The sequence below is a fragment of the Corvus kubaryi genome, unplaced genomic scaffold (genome assembly GCF_017639235.1).
Source record: "Corvus kubaryi isolate FWS band 111438036 unplaced genomic scaffold, C.kubaryi_AGA036_p1.0 37300, whole genome shotgun sequence".
NCBI classification, from domain to species: Eukaryota; Metazoa; Chordata; class Aves; order Passeriformes; family Corvidae; genus Corvus; species Corvus kubaryi.
Genome location: NW_024581093.1, coordinates 6226096 through 6245332, shown reverse-complemented (window position 1 = coordinate 6245332; position 19237 = coordinate 6226096). Strand labels below are relative to the sequence as shown.

Genomic DNA, 19237 nt, shown 5'->3' with positions numbered 1-19237 from the left:
AGGAAGGGTTATCTTGTCTTTTGGACAGATTAGGAAAGGGCTGCCTGGTTGAAGGGCTCCCAGTGGAGCATGACCTGGCTGTGCCGGGTTTGAAGCTCTGAGTGGAGTGAGTTCAGCCCCAGGAAGGGATGGGCTAGGAACACAGGCTGCTCTTTGGTGCTGAGGGCATGTCAAACTGGTGAAAAGTTAGAGGTGAGATAGTGATGAAGGAAGGAGCCAAAGATGATGTATCTCTGTGTCTAACTGTGGCCCAGATGAATTTGCTGCCTGATAACAGAGAAGAGGTAGCACGTCACTGCTGGTGGTGTGCAACCACAGGAAAGGTCTTAAGTTCTGCAGGGAACAAAGGGTCTCTGAGCTCTTCTTCAGTGAGATTTCAGAGAATCAGCTTCAGGAGTGTCTGAGGTGGCTATAAACAGACCAAACAAACAGCAACAAGGCAAGTGGTAATGACTGCAGTCTCCTGAAGGGATACGTGGGCGATGTAACTCATCTGCAGACTGCTGTGTAATCCCTCAGCTGCGTTACTGCCTCCAGCCAGGGAGATGGCAAATGATATTTTAATTTTTTATATAGGCGGTGATGGCCCCAGGTGCTTTGGAGGAAGATGTCAGGTTTACAGCAGATAATTTTTGTGAAAACATCAGTTTAGCTCAGACGTTGCGGAAGCTGGTTCTGTGCCTGTGCGTGAGAAAACAGATCAGTCCTTGCCTGGAAGTGCTTGAGCCCTTAACTTGATTCAGAGCTCTGCAATGCAGTTACAGCAGGAAAGAAGGAAGGGTTGGAAGTCTGAGCTGATGGGGCCATGGATCATTCTGTCTGAGCGGGGCTTACAGGAAAGGCTTTGACTGACAGATGTCTGACAGACTAATGGCTTGGCTCCTTGTTATGTCAAAGCAAACTTGCAGGAGGGGATAGTTGCATTAGTGTGAATATGAAGTCTCTTGTGAAGATGTCATCTGAAATGTGAAGGTGTTGGCACAGCAGCTGTTGAATTAAGCTCTGGTTGTGTTTGTGGCTTGTGTACAGGCAGCTGCATGAAAACCAGAGGGCCTGATCTGAGAATTGATAGGAGGTGGCTGCAAGTACATGTCATGGTAATCCCAAGCACTACCCTACCCAGCTGAAAAAGGGTGTCATTCTGACAGATGATTGTGTTCTTGCACGAGGCAGCTTTCTGGGAGCTGTGACCTGGCCATAATTTCCTAGGTTTTGCGGGGGAGAAGAGAGAACAAAAGTTTTGTGGTCATTCAAGTGCTCCCTTGCCAAATGCTGGCTCAGTCTGTTACATAAAGTGTGTGAACCACTTGGAAAAATGCTGAAACAGGCCAATGTATCTCTTAAAATCAATTGCTGGGTTGAGGCCATGTGCTGTTGTTGGTCAGTACCTGAAGGAGCTCATTGGGAGGGGCTGGGCTGTAGGTGCATGTCTCCCTCCTTTTCAGCAGCAGCTGGGGAAGAGGCACGGCAAAAACCTTGCAGGCAGTGTCTTACTGATGTGCAGCATGTGGGATCTTTGGCAGCTGCCCCTGCCAAGGTGCTGCTCTTGCTGCCAGAGGCCAACTCCTGCTCAGTCTAGGCTTGTGTGAGGAACCTGAGCTTTTGGAGAGCTTGGAGCTTGCTCAGCAGTGGGTCCATTTATTAGTCACCGTGCTACTGGGACAGCTCTTCTGGCAGCAGATTTCTGAAACCATGGGATTAGTTTGCTCTCATCTGAGGAGCTTGACATGTGAATAGTCCTATTAAAAGCTCCCAAACCCTCTTGGCTGAGGCTTGGTGACTGGCCCAGCAGCTGGAGGAGGACAGGCTAGTGTAAAGCACTGATACACCGTGGGATGCACTGAGTCAGGGTTCATAAATCCGGTCCAATTTTTGGAAAATATGTTCCATTTTGTCTGCTTGGATGCTAAGAGATTCAGAAAAGTTTAGTTCTGCAGTTTGTGGCTGGCCTTCCTTGTTAAAATGAATTCCAAGTGTTATATAAACATGGCCCTTATTCCAGTTGCAACATAATGTGCTGGCTCTTATGCTGTGGAGTTAGGGGGACAACCCTTTCATGGAGCAGGGCAAAATGTTCCGGCCAAGCAGCTCATGGGAGCTTGCTCAGAGTTGTTGAAGGAGAGCCTGCAAGGCACAATGTGCAGCCTATGTGCCTCTGGTCTAGGTGCAGTGCAGCTCTGATGTCCTGGAAGTACAGCAGACTCTTCTTTTTGTGTCACTGAATCTGTAGTATCAAGTGATAGCCAAGCAGCTGCTTGCAACCTCAAAAGCAGAGTTTCGGGTTGTGATGACACCAAAACAAACCGGTGGTGTTGGACTTGAGGAAACAAGCTTTGGCAGCTTCCGTACTGAAGGCGGATCTGGTAGGATATGCAATAGCTGCTTCCTCTCCAAGGTCCTGTATAGCTGCAAAACAACATCACATGCCTTTTTGGGCAGGCTTAGCTTCCATTAGAGCTCTACACAACTGCAGGAAACTGCAAGTGGGAGGTATATGAATGCAACTACTGTAGTTCCCTGTGCCCTCCCTTGCAATCTGAGTTTATGGGTGTAATACTCTTACCAGGACCTTTTCTTTCGTATTCATTGAGCATACTATTTGATCAATTTTGCTCCATGTTTTCTCTAGTTTCTGCTAAAGGCAAACTAGTGAAGTCCTGATCTGTCAGGAACTTAATTTCCGCTCAGACTCCAAAGCTCATAATTAGAGAGCTTTAAAAAGTGGGACAAAAACTCATTAAGACGTAGCTCAGGTAGGTTTCCCCTCTGTAAGTGTCTTATCTTTCAGAAATCAAGCAATTGCAGAACAGATGGGTCAGAACCCTCTGCACACAGGATGGTGCCCATGAGCTGGGCTTTTTGAAGACTTTAGGAAGTGATTACTATCAATAATAATCCTGTGCAGGCTGCATGGAGGTGAGGGACATTCCAAGTTCTGGCATGATCTGGTGTTTGACTCTGTGGCAAGGTTCGTGTTGCAGGGATTGAGTTACCCAGGCAATGTTTTTTCTCCCTTGCAAGTGTGAGCATAAGTTGACCGTGATTTGGTAGAATAAACCACAGGTGTTCAGCTACAGATTATCCTGGGGAACAGAGATCTAGATTAGATCTCTGCTTTGCTCCAGCCTTGATGTGTGTAGTTGGATGGGGAGCTCTCTTTGCTGCATCCAGGACTCATAGAATCATTGAATGGTTTGGGTTGAAAGGGACCTTACAGACCGTCTTGTTCCAAACCCCCTTCCATGGGCAGGGACACCTTCCGCCAGACCAGTTTGCTCCAAACCCTGTCCAATCTGGCCTTGAAAAATTGTGGAGGTGGGGCATCCGGAACTTTTTGGGCAACCTGTGCCAGTGCCTCACCACCCTCACAGGGGAGAATGTCTTCCTAATATCCAATCTAAACTTAGTCGCTTTCGGTTTGAAGCCATTACCCCTTGTCCTGTTATTCTATGCCCTTGTTAAAAGTACCTCTCCAGCTCTCCTATAGCCCCTTCAGGTACTGAAAGGCTGCAATAAGCTCTCCCTAGAGCCTTTTCTTCTCTAGGCTGAACAATTCCAATCCTCTCAGCCTTTCCTCATAGGAGAGATGCTCTATCCCTCTAATTATCTTTGTAGCCTCTTCTGGACCTTTTCCCAACAGTTCAATGTCCTTCCTGTGCTGAGGACCCCAGAGGCGGATGCAGTGCTGCAGGTGGGGTCTCACCAGAACAGACTAGAGGGGCAGAATCCCCTCCTTTCTACAAGTGCCCCCAAAACTCTCATGTAAACCACTGAGAAACATGACAAACTGAGTGGTATTTAAGTCTCTGGCCTTTATTTTCCTTCTTTTTAAACTCCATTTCCTGCAACACTGAGCAGTGGAAACATCTTTGTAGCTAAAGAGTGCTGGGTCAAAACCATCTTTGCTAGACTTCCTTGGAAACACCCAGAAGAGTCAGTTGGCTTGGAAGCTGTTTGACCCCTGCATGCCTTGGGCAGAGAACAGTATTGCCCTGCACAAGCTCAGGTTGGAGCCTGAGGAGGAGCTCTCCAGCTCCTGCCCTGGCTGGATGTGATACCAAAAGATCAAACTCCTCAAACCAGGCTGAGTCCTTGCTCTGACCTTTGTGCTATGGATGCTTGTGCCATAATGCTGAGGACTTGTGTGGCTCAGTGGAAGGGAAAGGCAGCCTCAGTGCTGCTGCTTCAGAAAAATCAGAGAGAAGTGTCTTTTTTTGTTTTCTCTGGATGGTGTGCTCACATCTGGTTTGACTCAATGCTTCCAGCTCCTCTCCTTACCCCATAAAGGTCTTGAGTCCCTGGGAGGATGTGCTTGCCTAACTGGCCCTCTGAGGTGAAGCTGAAGGGAGATGAACATTGTGTACCAATACAACTAGTAGAGCTTTGAGGAGTAGAATTATATGACGTTCCTTGGTTCTGGATTCAGTTTTTCCATAGAGACGCTTAAATGCTTTTGGCTCAAACAGGGCTTTTATCTTGACAGAACTCAGCGTGTTGTGGTTGCTTGTTGGCCAGGACTGCAGCTTGGTTGGGCACCTGACCTGCAGCAGGGCTAACAGAGGAAACAAAGGGTTCCTCTGCTTGAAACTGGAGAAGGGGAAGACTTTTGAGCATGTTCTTACATCCTGGGCAGGGATTACCTACCCTGGATTTAAATGGCCTTCATCTTCACTAGCCCCTCTGTACCTATTAATGCCTGAATTCTATTTACCAGCAAAAATAGCTGGGCTGCTCTGGTAATGTAAGACAAAGATGCTTTATAATTTCTAAGTTGCCGCTTCTGTCTTTATGGCTTTGAAAACTTTACAGATGCTTCCACATCACTAGTATCTGGAGAGACTTGCTGTGTGTGTGTGCAGTTAGGTTCTTGGTTGTGATTTCTTCAGAGAAGTCTGCAACCAGAGAGCCCTTTTGGCTAGACAGAGTGCTTAAGTGATTTTATTTTTTTTTTCTCCCCCAAGATTTCTAGCAAATACCTCCTAGAAAATCAAGAAGCTTCCACCTTGACCTAGCACAGTGAACAGCTGGCACCAGTGTGTGCTCAGTTACACAGATTTGTCTTTAAAATGAGGCAAGGCTGATATGGAACTGATGCCTTGAAGTGGCTACCTGAAAACAGAGGCTAGACAAGATTAAGAGAATAAAAGTAGGTATTTATCACTGATCTTTTCCTGCATTTGGGTTGTCCATCATAAAACTGTGCACAAATGTAAGTGAATGACTTAACAAATGGGTTTTGTCTAGGTTATCTTTCAGAGAACAGAGTGCCTAGAGAAGTGCTGAGCAACAGCTTTCTTAGCTATCCTGAAAAAAAAACCCCAAACCCAGCCCAAAACCCTCTAAGAGTGGAATTATTCGTTCATTTTCAGACTTGAAACTGCACCTCCAGAGCACAGACTATGGGAACTTCCTGGCCAATGAAGCCTCCCCGCTCACTGTGTCCGTCATTGATGATAAGCTGAAGGAGAAGATGGTGGTGGAGTTCCGTCACATGAGGAACCACGCGTATGAGCCCCTGGCAAGTTTTCTGGACTTTATCACGTGAGTACCAGCTGGTCGTGAACAGCATTTGAAGTGCTGGTGTTCTTCCAGATGTAAGAGCTCTCAGACCAGCTTTCTACTCTCAGCCCTGTGCCTGCTGTGTTTTATGTTTCTTGAATGAAACGGGTTTGGTTGTATCTGGAGGTCTCAAACCAGCAGCATTTTATCACTGTGTTGTTAAAAGCTTCTGCTCCCAGGGAGCGTGTTCTCCATTGGTACAGCTGCTTGGCTGCCTTCCATCCCAGTATTGATTCAGTCTCTTAGAGGTGCCATTTATCTTGGTCCCTTGAGTTAAATGTTCCTGAGTTTTTAAAACTGTAATCCTGCTGTGAAACATAGGCATGCCATGCATGTGCATTACAGCAGTTGCCTGCTAGTTCTGAGCCACTGAGGTTGATCAGCCGTCATCAGGGCCAATGTGATTCTCCTGTCCCATCCCAGGGCCTGTAGGTCTTCCTCTGGCCCCACCACAAACTGGTTCAGGGAGTTGAGCTGGCCAAAAATTGAACAACTTTTCCCTTTCAGGGTTAACCTTTGACTGGTTTGTTTTTCTTGGACAGCTCAGTGGGATCCAGCAAATGCCAGCACTAGGGGAAGGCACAGCAGGGAGACACAGGGCTGCAGCAGCCTCAGCACGTCCCTGTCAGTTCATGGAAACACATGGGTCTTCCACAGCAGGTTCAGCTGATGTGAAAAGCTTGAAATAGCCCAGCAGTCTTGAGGTATCTTCTCCCAGAGGTTTTGCACAACCCTCTGCTTCCCAGTGTGCTGCTCTTGTTTTGTTTGGTAATAAAATGGCATTGTTAGTGGTGGTGGGATACCAGTTGTCCTAGCTTGCATCTGAAACGTGGAAGTAAAATTGACTTTTTCCTTTCCTTAATCTATATTCCTATAAGCTCTAGTTTGGCTTGCAAACTGCACAGCCAACGGTCTCCTCTAACCACCAAGGAGATGTCTCATGGACAAAAGTGAGTTTCTGGTTCAGTAGAACGTGACTTTAACTTGAATTTCTGAGAAGGAGATCATACTCTATTCTCAAGTGAGATAGTTAATGTATCACCTCTGGTACAGTGAGCCTGGGCTCATCGCAAGCACTCTGGCAAGTGATGTTTAATCTTGCATTTTTGGCAGTTGTGTGTGTGTTACCCTCCTTACCAGTTACAAGTTTTTGAATGATGCAGGCTGATGTAGAAAGATCTTTGTGGCTGATGGAAAAATTTTAAATTTTCATCTATCTGTGGCAACTCCTGCATTTGCAAATATTGAGTAAACACCCATCTCTCTGCCATGGGCCTTTGTGTTCACTCCTTTCTGTGTCTGGATGCTGCCATTATCTCACTTTCTAACCCAGTGGCTTATATCTATTATTTTCTGGGTCACTGTGCTAAAGCTGTCTCCTAAGCCTTTCCTGTTTTCTAAGAAATAGTTTTTACTTATAAGCTTGTCAGTAAAATTTCTGGAGTTTTCATGTTTCGACCCAAATATGGAGCAAGGCATTACCAAGCTCCCATTTTGCAGCAGTGTTTGCAATGGATGAAGCAATTTCTAGTTCATCATCTTAGTTGTATGGAGCAATCACTTCTATTCTCTCAAACTTAAGTTAACTCTTAAAACACCTCTTTGCCCATCTTGAGTTTTCTGTAAAGACACCAGTGCTGTTTGAGGTTGGCAGTGTTAGGTGGGTGGTCCTCCACTGTTGCTTTTCCTTTGCAGTGTTATGGATTTATGAAAGTGTCTCTATGGAATTTCATAGTAATCACTAATGCATCTGTCATATCTGTTTAAAGGCAATAGTTTGGGCAGCACCCCAGTATCTTGCAGACTTTAAAACTTTGCTGTTGCCTAGCAGTCTCACTTTGAAAACCAGTGTGTGGAAAACATGAACTGAAAGGTCTCAGACCATGCCTGCCTTGGTTACACACTGCCTGACTTGGTAGGAAGGCTATGGATGGCTGTGGAAATCCAATTCCCTGTTACTTCAGTCCTGTTGACCTTTATCCAGTGTCTACATCCAGCTCGAGTTTTGAAGAAGACCTTAAAACATCTTCTGTAATCAGAAAGGCTGGTTCTAACCAGCTGTTGGAATCACTTTTTAAAACTGGTGTTCTGCCCTCAACTTGATTTAACTTTGATCTTGTTCTGCTTCTGTCATTCTGATTTTGATGAGTTCTCTCCAGCAAAAAATGATTCTGTGCAGATACCTGTGTCTCTTGCTACTGCATAATCTCTTCTTGAATATGTTGGTTCTGTTCAGCACAGAATGTTCCTTCCTCAAGTCATCTTCACTCTTATCTCTTCTTTTCCTTTTTACCTACAAGATTTGCTCTAATGCCACTGTTTGCAGTGCTGCCTAGAGGAAGGCAAAAGGTGAAGCAGGAAAAAGCTTTTTTCCCATATGGAATGTCTGCAGTCTCTGTAGAGTGTTGTGCAAGGAGTCCAAGAGTTCAGCTGAGTTTTGTCGTGGTTCTGCCACACCACTGATGGAGGGGTCTCCTCTGGGTCTGCACTCATCACACAGTGGAGTATTGTTGAAGTAGAGAAGGTGTTACCAGCTTTGACTGGTCCAAGGTGGGAGTCACTATCAGGGTATTAGAATCTCTAATAGCTTGTAATGACACCACAGACAGGTTAAAAGAGAAGATACAGTGAACCACAAGGAGTTTGGAGAGGGTGCTGCTTTTGCCCAGTGGGTTTTCGTATCTTCCCTTGATAAACCTAGTATTTGGTGATGGGCCTAGTAGAAAAGAAGGTAGACTAGATGTGACTTCTTGGACTGCCTTTCAGGCTGTGTTCCCTGAAACTGTCCCTTGAGTTGTAGTAGGTCTTGGTTTGGGGCAGGGGACAGAAATTTTCAGAGATTTGCTGACAGTGTTAAACTTCCCATGTGTGTCCCAAATAGTTGGGGTGGAGAACAGCCCTTTTTGGAGCTGGCAACATGCACTTGTGCCACTGGCTTTCATCTAGCTCAGGCATGTATGGAGGCAGCACCATAAAAATGTTCAGCCAAAGGATGTTGGCAGTGCTGAGGATTTTGTGCTTGTGCACCCAGAGGTATTGTGTCATCCTACCTGCCTGGGGGACACTGGGACAAGCCTGTGCCACTTGATTTTTCACCCTGGGTGCACACGCAGATAAGGGGTGATTTATATTTGCCTTTTGAGCATGACTATTTCCTACTCCATTCTTTTAGGATAGTTAATGAAACCTGAGCAGGAAATGGTAAAGACTGCTCCTGGTAGACAGCTCAGGGCAATTGAGGCACCAGGTGGTCAGAAGAAGAAATTGTACTCAACTGGATGTATCTGTGTGCTAATAGTATACAGGCTGAAGTGAAATAAAAAATAGTAGAAAGATGTGGAAAGTTTGAGCAGGGCTGGCTTCTGCAGGAGGAAAGCTTGAGTTCACCAAGACCTCTTTTGAGTTGTAAACAGAGATTTTTAACACTGAGTGGGATTGTAGGAGGTGTGTCTGGCTCAAAATGGAAGGAAATGTTTTGTAGCATGTCCAGCTTTGACACTCACTGCTGCTGGATGTCTTTGTATGTACTTACCTTTTTGGCCTCCTTAGGACTCCTGGATAACCTCACATAAGACGGGCACATTGGAGCCTGTTAACGCTCACTGCTAGTGGTCAGAGTGTGCATGGCTGATGCCAGGAGGTGGATCAAGCATTTAAAAAACTGTCAGGCTTTCTCCTTCTGGAGTGTCCTGCTGGACCTTTGGGGTGGTTTTGAGTGGATCATCAGGTGATTGTTTTGCTTGTTTTTTGAGGGTGCTGAGATCTGACCCGGGACACATTGCTGAGATCTGAGGAAATGTCTGATTGTGGGAGCAGCTGTAGTCCTTGTCTCCTCTGGCTTCAGCGCCAACCTGCCAGGAGCCATGCCGTTTGTCCCATATGGAATTATACCATGTAATTTCAGTTGCCTCTTTGAAGCAGCCCCTGCAATAAGTGAGGCCAGGGAAAGGAGAAGCAGCAATAGGGGGGCAGTGCAAGGGCTGTGGAGCAGAGGGTGTGTGTTCCGTGCCCGGCTCCAGGAGAGCACCTTCCGTGCCCGGCTCCAGGGAGGGGAGGCCGCGCTGCCGGTTGCTTGCCGGAAGGTGGCACTCCAGCCCCGTGCTGCCTGTCCCCAGGTGCACCACGAGTGTGGGTGAGGATGGTCACCTGGGGAGGTGGGCAGGAGTTAACCTCTGTCCTGAGCATAGGAGAAAGGACAGTGTTTAAAAGCACGTGAACAAAACTGACCCCAGAACGTGGCTAGGCAGCAGTCCCAAAGTAAGGTCTTTGTTTCCCAAGTCACTTGCTGACACTGATTTTTTTTTTTTTTGTCCTGTTGTGCTCCTCTCCTGGCACCACACTGACTCTTTCCTGGCTCTGATTCTCTCCAGGAACTCTTCTGTGGCAAATGTTGCGTTCTTAGTACCAAAATAAGGGAAATCAGCCAGCTTCCTCAATTTGTTTTTTCAAGTGGTGGCTGTAGCTGGCAGCCTCTGCCACTGCAAGCAGAAAGCTCGGTTTGCTGAGCCTGCTACAGTCTCCATAACACACCTGCTTGCTCTGCATCTTGCCACGCAGCTCCTTGCTGGAAGTCTGCTGGTGCTTCCCCATGTCTTTCAGCCAACCATACTAGGTTCTGATCGATAGGCACAAATTGTCTGTTAACATCTCTGCTCCAACACCAACAATGGACTCTTTGCCTGGGGGAATGCAGTGGTGCTCTGTAAGGCAGCAACAAACAGGTATTAAGTGTTCTTGAAACAGCAAAAGCCACTTCCTGAATTCAACAAGCACATATTGACTTGTGGGATGGAAGTGGGTTTTAGGTTCTTCTCAGTGATGTGCTGCCCTGCCTTTCTGTACAGGCTTTGTTCTTTGTGTTCACCTGACACGGTGCCATGGCCTGTCTCTCCTTCCTTCCAGTGTTCCTGTGTATGGTTTAGATAGGAGCAACATTAGGATAAAGAATCCTGACTCTAACCTGCTGTAGGCTTATCAGATTTTCAGCTTTAATATTTTTCCAATGGTAGGGAGAAGGGTTTAGTGGGTTTTTTGGGTTGGTTTGTTTGTTTTTTGTTGCGTGGTGGTTTTTTGTTTGGGGTTTGTTTTGGGTTTTTTTCCCTCCCCCTTGTTTCAGCACAGTCTCTTCCCTGCTCCAGAAAGTCTGGCTTTGCAGCAGACCAGTGTCAGGGCTCTGGCAGCTGTTGGGCCCCTTGAACCCTCACAGCAAACTGATGGGCAGAGAAGGGTTTGGTCTTGTCTTCAGGGGGGAGCTGCGGGTAACTGTGGACACTGAGTGTGCTGTGGGAGTGAGGGTTGGGGGCAAGCTGGGTCTAAATACGCCTTCCAAATCTGGGATCAAGCCTGTCATCAGAGGACAGACTAGGTCATCTTTTATCTTTATCTTACCAGCAAGGGCTGGGAACCAGGTTCTTTTTTTGCCCTGAGGTTGCAGTGGGGAACTTGGCTTTCAGTATGTTTTTGTGGTCACAAGATGTGTTTTTGATGAGGCTGCATGTACCTTTTCCCCTTGCACGTGCCTTTTCTTAGCTCACACTTCCCTCTGTTACCTTCTCTCTGACCCGGTCCTGCTCTGCCTCTCCCCTGCACTGGATAGATCTAGTTTCTGCTGCACAACTTTGAGTTCAATTTTAATTTTGCAGCAGTGGTTTTTCTGCAGCCAAATTGTTTCAATTGCTACTTGAGCTCAAGAGCAGTAATCCTCCTCTCTGGAGTAGGAAGTTGCCTGTCTTCATTCTGAGTGTACTGGAGTGTGCATCCTGGCACAACTGTGGAGGTTACAAAATATGACTACATCCTTTTGAAATCCTTTCCTGCAGAAGGAAAAAAACCCTCCAAATGCTTTACATTAGTGTAGTTCAGTGGGGCAAGTGCAACAATCTGAAGGATCTTTCCTAATGCTGCTGTGGTTAAAATTACACTCTACAATTTCAGTCAGGGTCCTTGGTGGCAGTGGGGTTAGGAAGCAAAAATTACTGTAGTGGCTGGGGATCCTGCAATAAAAGGTTTAAGAGCCTTTTCTGACAGAGATTGTTTTGGCAAAGCAGCGCAGGTTTCTGACAAACAGCTTCCCTGTTTGCAGGGAGTGCAAAGTTGAACTGATAAGCCAAGTTCTTGGAGGGATTACACAATATTCAAAATAAGAGGGCATGTAGCTAATGGTCTGGAAATGATCAGAGACTTGTGTCCTCTGGATGGTGGCATCAGAGCTGCATCTGCTCACCTGCATTCCCAAAGGATGCTGATCTCACTGGTTTCCCAGAACCAGTGTCTGTGACAATGGACTGGGTTGCATGGTGGTGACTGTGGGAGTCATGGTGTGACTGTGGGTGCTCTCATTAGAAAGGAAATCTTTGAAAGGTGTATTTCACTGTATATTACATTAAGAGGATGCTTTTTTTCCCCAGACCTCTGGTGCCTGAAAAACATTTCGTTTGGCCAGTGGATTTGAATGGGAACAACAGAACTTTTCTCCTATGGAGCAGCACTGTTCTTCACTTGGAAGGTGTTGACACCGTGCCTGGCAAACAGTGAGCTCTGGTAGTGACAGTAATGTCATAACAAAATGTTACTGGTGGCAGTAAAGATGCAGCAAAAACTGAGTGATGAGCTCCAGATGTCAGCCCATGTGTCACTAAGATAAAGACGTCTTTGGTGAAACACTGCAGCTCTGAGAAGGGGCCCTAGCATGCAAGCTGTGGGTGATTAAGTGAGAATTCGTTGCCCCTGGATAAGATCCCTGTCCAAGCTTATGTGGTGTCATCCACAGGCAGTGTGTGGACTTCTGTCTTCTTGGGCTTTGTTTAAAGCTGAATTCCTCTGGTGATTCTGCAGTTTGCAGGACCAGTCCTTGTACTTCCCCTGTGCTCCTTCTTGCAGTCTTTTCCTTGACAGGCTGAACAGAATGTCTGTTAGAGGCATAAAACAAGAAGGGAAGGGAGTGTGTGTATTAGAGGTTATTGATGCTCCTCAAATCAATTTATATGTGACTGCAGCTTTTGCAGAAGAACACCTGTATGCAATGCCTTCAGCTGAGTGTGCACTCACTAAGCATTTCTGTGCATGTGTAACATGCTTCACTCCTTGATTGAAACCATTCCCAAGGTCTTTAGTGCTTGACCTTAGCAGCCTTTGTTTTCCTTTTACCTTTCCATTGATTTGCCTCACCCAATGCTCTAGACTGTCATGTTCAGCCCAGAGAAGGCCTGGAGGCCAAGGGTTCTGAAGGCTTCCTGGGGGCATCTTGGGTCTGAGTCACCTCTCCCAGGTCCGTTCTGTAAGCTAGTTTGAAGTCTAGTGAATACTTGTGTAGAGCTTTGCCTAGGTACCACAATACTTAGAGACTGAACTAAATATTGTAGCTGCCTCATATGATTTACTGCATGTCAAATGAGACGATGAATTTTCTTGTCTTCTGCTGGTATCAGGTCTGTATGCACAGAGATGTTCTGCACATTGGCTGGGTCCAGACCATACATTCACTGAGAAGTAGATAAAGGCTTTTGGGCCTCTAAACTCAGGTTTCTTAGCTACTAGAGACAGTTTGGGGGATAATGTGAACAGTGCACCCTTTCCTCTTATTTTATATCTGTGAAATGTTTGGGGGTTTGTGCTTTACATGTAAGATTAGAAGAACTTTGTGCAAGTTTGACTTCTGCAGCTGGTTTCTGTGAAAGCAGCATGATTACATGGTTTTGGGCAATATTTAAAATGTAATTAGTGCTCAAGTCTGCTCAACATGGTGCAGAGTGCCAGGGCTCAGCTTTGCGTATCAACCTTGTGTTTCTCAAGCTTTGAGGCATCAAGTTTAGGCAACCAGAGATTCTTGCACCAGGCTGCAAGGTGTTCAAAACATTCTCTGGTGTTTCAAGGGTTTTTTACAGATCAGGAACACTGAATCAAATTCATAAAGCCTTAAAATTAAAAGTACTTTGTGTAGCTTTTTTCTCGTTAGTTTAATGCAGCTAACACTGTATCGCTGCTTGTAAGTTAACAGATGATACCAGTGGAAAACTGAGGTCAGTATCCCAAGAGACATAGACTAGAGGATAGTAAAAATCATGTGGAGATACAGCTAAATATAGATTAATGCTGAGAACATTCCTGGATACTTGGTTTTGAAAGGCTGCCACAGCCTCTGTAGTACTGTGAAGTTATAACTCTCTGCTCTCAAATGGTCTTGTTGATCTAAGTTTAGCAGAGCACCCACTTACTGGCTCAATGCCCTTGGTTTGTGGTGGCAACCATGAAATTCTGAGCTTTTTCTTTGGCAGGTTCATGAATGTAGCACTTAGGTATGGTTTGTATTGGTGTGACTCTAGGAAGGACAATGTGCAAAGAGGAAGAGACCAGTAAGGACACTGAGCAGAGAGCATTGCACACTGCATTTTCTCTTGCTGTTCCCTGGACTGTCTGACCTCAGCTGCAGATGAGAGGTAGAACTGCTGCTGATCTGACATGTTCTAATACAAGCTGAAAAACTGATTAAAGGATTTGACTCTGTTCACATCCATTGTCTGTTATTCAAACAAGTCTCAGTGAGACACTGAGATCTTCCTGATGTGCAACATTCTTCTTTCCAGATCAGGACAGCTGTGCAGTTATTTACTAATGATCTCAAGCTGACCCCGCAGATACAAACATCTCAGCTGTTGGCACTATTCTTAGTGTCAGCCACTGCTCTTTTGGGCTTTGAAGTCTGTGTGTTGCTTTCCCCCGTGGCTGCTTAACATTTGGAGCTTGAGAGAGGTGTGACAAGTGGCTCTGTGTACCAGCACAGTATCCAGTGGGATACAGATGGATCTCTGTATTTATGCACAAACCCAAGGAAGTAGTGGTACAACCAGCCTGAAACTTTTTCCCTGAGTTACTTCTCCCAACACCCCCTGAGTATGTGAACTGAATGAGCTGCAAGAGGGAAGCACTAGATGCTAAAGTGACTATAGTCAAAACAACGTCATTATCTTTTAAAGCTGTCTCTAGAATTCATGCCGAGTTCGAAGCACTGCTCTGATCCCACTGGAAATTTCCCTTTTTCATCCCAAAATAAATACATGCTTCTATAGTAATCTGAGTAACTGCCCAGTGCAGTCACATAAGGACTTTGGCCTTGCTCACAGTAGTCTGAGTTAACGTCTAATGCTGGTTTTGGAAAGCATTAAAGTTGCCTGAGCAAGGCAATACCTCAACCCATCCCAACAAAACTCCTGCTATGCACCTCTGCATTGGCCCACTGCTGTCTGTTGGCTGTGACATGGAGGGCTGTCCTCATGATCCCTTGCAGAGCAGCTGCTAAGCTACAGTTTTGGCTCTACTTTTGGAGGATCCCTGAGAATCTCAGGTCATGCAATGTTCCATCATTATTCATGCTTTGTGACCACTTGCAGTATTGTTGACGGTTTTTTTAGTGTCCTGGAACAGAAAGCAATAAAAAACCAACCTATCTTTTGTAGGACAATGACTCTTTATGATTAGATTAGATTAGTAAGTGGGGGAGGGAGAAGGTGTAACTGTTTTGGGGTCACTGCCTTGCAGTGCTGTGCTTGAGTGCCTTGCAGCCAAGTTGTATACGCCCCATGTGATGAGTGTTCATGCATTTCATGTGCTCCCCTGCTAAAACAGCCTTTCCAAATATTCAGTGGGCCACTGCAGTCTTTCTTGCATTTCTCATTTATCAGTGTCTGTACTTAAGTAATGCCAGAAGGAGGAAACATACCTTGTCAAGGTACCTGTGCATGGCTTTTGCACGTGTGCTCTACCCTTGCTTGCTTCTGCTCCATAGCTAGCCATGGGTGACTATGTCAGGATTTAGCTTCTGGGGGCTGGCTCTCCCCTCTTCTCTGTGAGGGGTCTCTGATCTGTCTGCCTGAGACCATACCTCCCAAAACCAGCAGTGAGAGTGAACTCTGGCCTGCTGCTGCTGGAAGGAAGGTTTGGCCCACCAACCCCCCTCTTTTGGCTTCTCTAGGTATATCCTAGTCTGATTTTGTTCTTGTTATCTGAGTGTCATCCAATGCATATTGTTCTGCAGTGGGAGTTGCTGGAGGAGCAAAGATCGTGGCTCCAGTTGTCTCGGACTTCAGGAAGTTGTAAATCATCATCTCTTTCCTGCTGTGGATGATGCTGAGGATATTCCTATGTTTGCTGACTGTTTTATGTTCTTTAATAAAAAGTTGTACTTTCCTGTGAGATGTTACTGACGCTTCTCAGTATTGACTAAAATTGTATTTCTGTGAACGTGAATTTCTGGAATATACCACACCTCCAGGAGGAGTTATGCCTGGTGTAACTGTGCATGTCACACTCTGGCCGGTTTTGTGCCCATATCCCTGGGTGAGCAGAAAGCTCCACAGATGAGAAGAGGCTTTTCCAGCTGCCCTGGCACTAGAAGAGTTGCCTTGTAGTTATGAGTGACTAAGCTGTGACTGGTTTTATTGGGATGAAGTAGGGACTGAATGTGAATGAGGGTGGTCTGGGCTTGCTTGAAGTAAATGGAACTACCATCAAGGATTAAGTAGTGGTGCTGATGTCTGGCTGGCCTTGACAGGCACAAGAAGACCTTTGTCCTGCTGTATCTCCCTTGTTATTGTGAAGGTTTGAAATGCTGTCACGATGGAAATTTGAAGGAGAATTCCCCCCTTTATCTCACACATGTTAACTCTTCCTGCAGGGATGAATCCTTTGACAGCAAGATTTAAGTGGGTGAAGTAATCTTTAAAACAGTTGATGCCTCTTTAGAGGCATTGGCATTTGGGTTATAGACCATGCATTTCCCAGACCTCCCTGAAGGATGAGGAAAAATCAAATTAAGGGGTATAAATTAAACAAGGAGGGCCGTGCTTTGCTCTCTGGCACTGGAAGCCAGCTGGGTTGTCTTTCCTGGCACCATCAGTCTGAAAGCAGGAGCTTCCATGTACGAAGAGAGTCAGATTTTGGCAGCTCTCCCAAAACCTGGCTGTGGTTTTTGTGCTGAGTTGGACGGGGCAGGCATGAATGAGCTTGGTGGGACTCCAGTAAGCTGCTCTGAAGACCTGAGAGCAGAAGGGCTCCAAACATTTTTCCTCAGTTCCTTTTTTGTACAGTCAACTTTGGCCAGGCTTCTTGCAAGTATCTTGTGGAGAGTGGTATCTGTAGTAAACTGGGGATAGGAAGGAGGTGGGCTGGCATACATGACCGTATTTCCTTACCTATTCCCTTACTGTAGGCTGAGTTAAAGTAACAAATTTGGTCTCATCGTATATTGTGCTTTGCTTTGTTGAGAGAAGTGCTGCCTATGGTCTTTCCTTAAGGCTACTGTGTTGCACAAAGGAAACTTTCATGTTGAGGGCAGATGGTGGAGCTGGGAAATGATCTTCTGTATCCTTGTTCTGGCGCACCTCATGGAGAAGCATCTGTGTTAGGGTGCAGATGCTTTTATTTACCAGGAACCAGCTGCTTACTGCAAGGGACTTACCTCAGTTCTCATAAACAGGCCCTTCTTGCTGTCCTGGAGATTGCAATCATCTCCATGGTGAGAGCTGCACAAACAGGAGGGAAGATAATGACCTTGTGGATTAAAGGGCAAAAGGAGGTTTCCTAGTACGTGAAGCTTGTGCTGATTGCCCTGGTTCTAGATTGAACCAGGAAAGGTAGGCTGCAAACACAAAAGGGTGCTCTGCAAAAATCATAGGGCCAGGAGGTGCACTACTCAGCCTTGCAGTGTGGAGAGAAAAAAGCGGTGCCTGTTTGAGGAACTAAGGTGTGGATTTGATTTGTTCATGGACGTGCCCTTTGAGCATATTTGAGAGGCAATAAGCCCATCTAATAAAAACTAGTAAAATCTGCCTTTAACTGGCTCTGCTTACCTGCCTTTGATGTGGTTAAAGGGAAGCAGGTCTGCACTGTGCTCCTTGTTACCTTGGAAATACAAAGGCCAACAGCATCCCAATGTGTGTCTGGCAAACATCACCAGAGCTTTGCCATGCCTGTCTTCGCCACAGTCCCAGGATGCTGGCCTTAAGTTCCTTTCTTCAGTACTCAAGTACCTGTGGGAAGCCTGACTCTCAGCAGAGCTTCAATTCCAGATGTGCACACCTTCTTCTGCCATTCTAATTCAGGCCTGATCTCGGTTGTTTTGGAGCAGCTCCTGCCAAGGAGCTTCTTCAGGTCTTTTCCATCATCTAACTTTTTAGAGTTAGAGTTCTAGCAGTGAGATCAAGGGAGTGTAAAATGCCACATATCCTTCTCTTCAGCATCTGTGCCTCTTCCTGGTGCTACTGAGGGATTTGTGCAAAGGCAACTTCTGACTAAAAAACCCCCTCATCTCATTTGATGTTTTTCAGGTTCTCAGCTTGGTTGGCTTGTGGCTTAGCTGGTGGTTAAGATGCCTAGAGCATCACTGCTGTTCTTGCTGGGGACACTTAGTATTTATGTGATGCCTTGATCGCTTGCTTGGACCTTCTACTTGGAGAAGGCTACCAGCCTTTCATGTGTCCCCAGTCTTCAGGCCATCTGTGTCTCTGTTCTTTGGCTGGACTGGGAGTACTGGGAGGTGTTCTTTCTCCTCTGCTCAGCACTAGAGGAGGCCTCACCTGCGTGCTGTGCCCAGTTCTGAGCTCCTCACTGCAGGAGAAACATGGACATACTGGGGAGAAGGGCCACAAAGGGCTTGTGTTGGTGGAACTTATGCCAGGTGCTGTGATTCCAGATTGAATGTCCCGTTGCTGCAGTACCAAAGACTGGATCTGCTAATCCTGAACAAGATAAGTGGAGAACTTGGTTTGGGATGTCATAACTTGGGTTAATGCTAAGAAGTTTGTAACTTTTGGTGTAGAGGTGTGAAAAACCTTGTGTGTAGTTTCGTGAGGGTGTGAGTGAAGGTTGTGCCAAAGCTGCCCATCCTCTTGTTTTTGGAACAGAGTGAGGCTACAGAAATGTGACCCTTCCTCCTTTCACTTGGCAAGATGGAGCAGTGTTGCTGGCACTGAAGCTGGAGCCAGGCTGCTCTTGGAGGTGTGTGGGGTTAGAATTAGAGACAGTAGACAAATGACCACGGGGGAATGTTAGGAAAAGCCTTTTCATTGCAAGTGTGGTCAGATGCTGAAGCAGACCCCCAGTGAAGTTGTGAGATACACATCCTTGCAAATAATTCAAAGTTCATATGAACATTCAGAAGTCTTTTTGCCTGAGCAGCTAGAGCTGACCATGCTCAGAGCAGGGTTGGGGGCCAGAGACCTCCAGAAGTCAGTTCCAATCTAGCGCTCTTCAGTGGTAAGTGGTACCCAGATGGTGTGGTTCAGCTGTGGCATAAATCAAAGCCTGGGATTATGCCTGACTGCCTTTTCCTAGGTCGGCATGATAAGCAGACGCTGAGGTACCTTAGTACTTCTCTGTGGGAAGCTTGCATCTTTCTGGAGATGTTCATGAGGAGATGATGTGTGCCTGTTGCTGGGTTTCGTATTATATGTATTGTTTCAGTCTTCCTCTCTCATTCCTCCAGGTACAGCTACATGATTGACAATGTCATTCTGCTGATCACTGGGACTCTGCACCAGCGTTCCATCTCTGAACTGGTGCCCAAGTGCCATCCTCTGGGAAGTTTCGAGCAGATGGAAGCTGTGAACATTGCTCAGACACCTGCGGAGCTCTACAATGCAATCCTGGTGGACACTCCCCTGGGTGAGTGGAGCCATTCAAAATA

The 19237-nt window shown here is 46.2% G+C and overlaps 1 protein-coding gene across 1 annotated transcript in view; it reads left to right on the top strand.

The window, feature by feature from the left end:
• The window catches only part of ATP6V0D1 (ATPase H+ transporting V0 subunit d1), a 34552-nt gene that overhangs the window by 4919 nt on the left and 10396 nt on the right, over nt 1–19237 (top strand). The window contains exons 2-3 of the mRNA XM_042027315.1: nt 5370–5541; nt 19037–19215. Coding sequence (XP_041883249.1) covers nt 5370–5541; nt 19037–19215 — 351 coding nt within the window. The remainder of the gene's footprint in view (nt 1–5369; nt 5542–19036; nt 19216–19237) is intronic.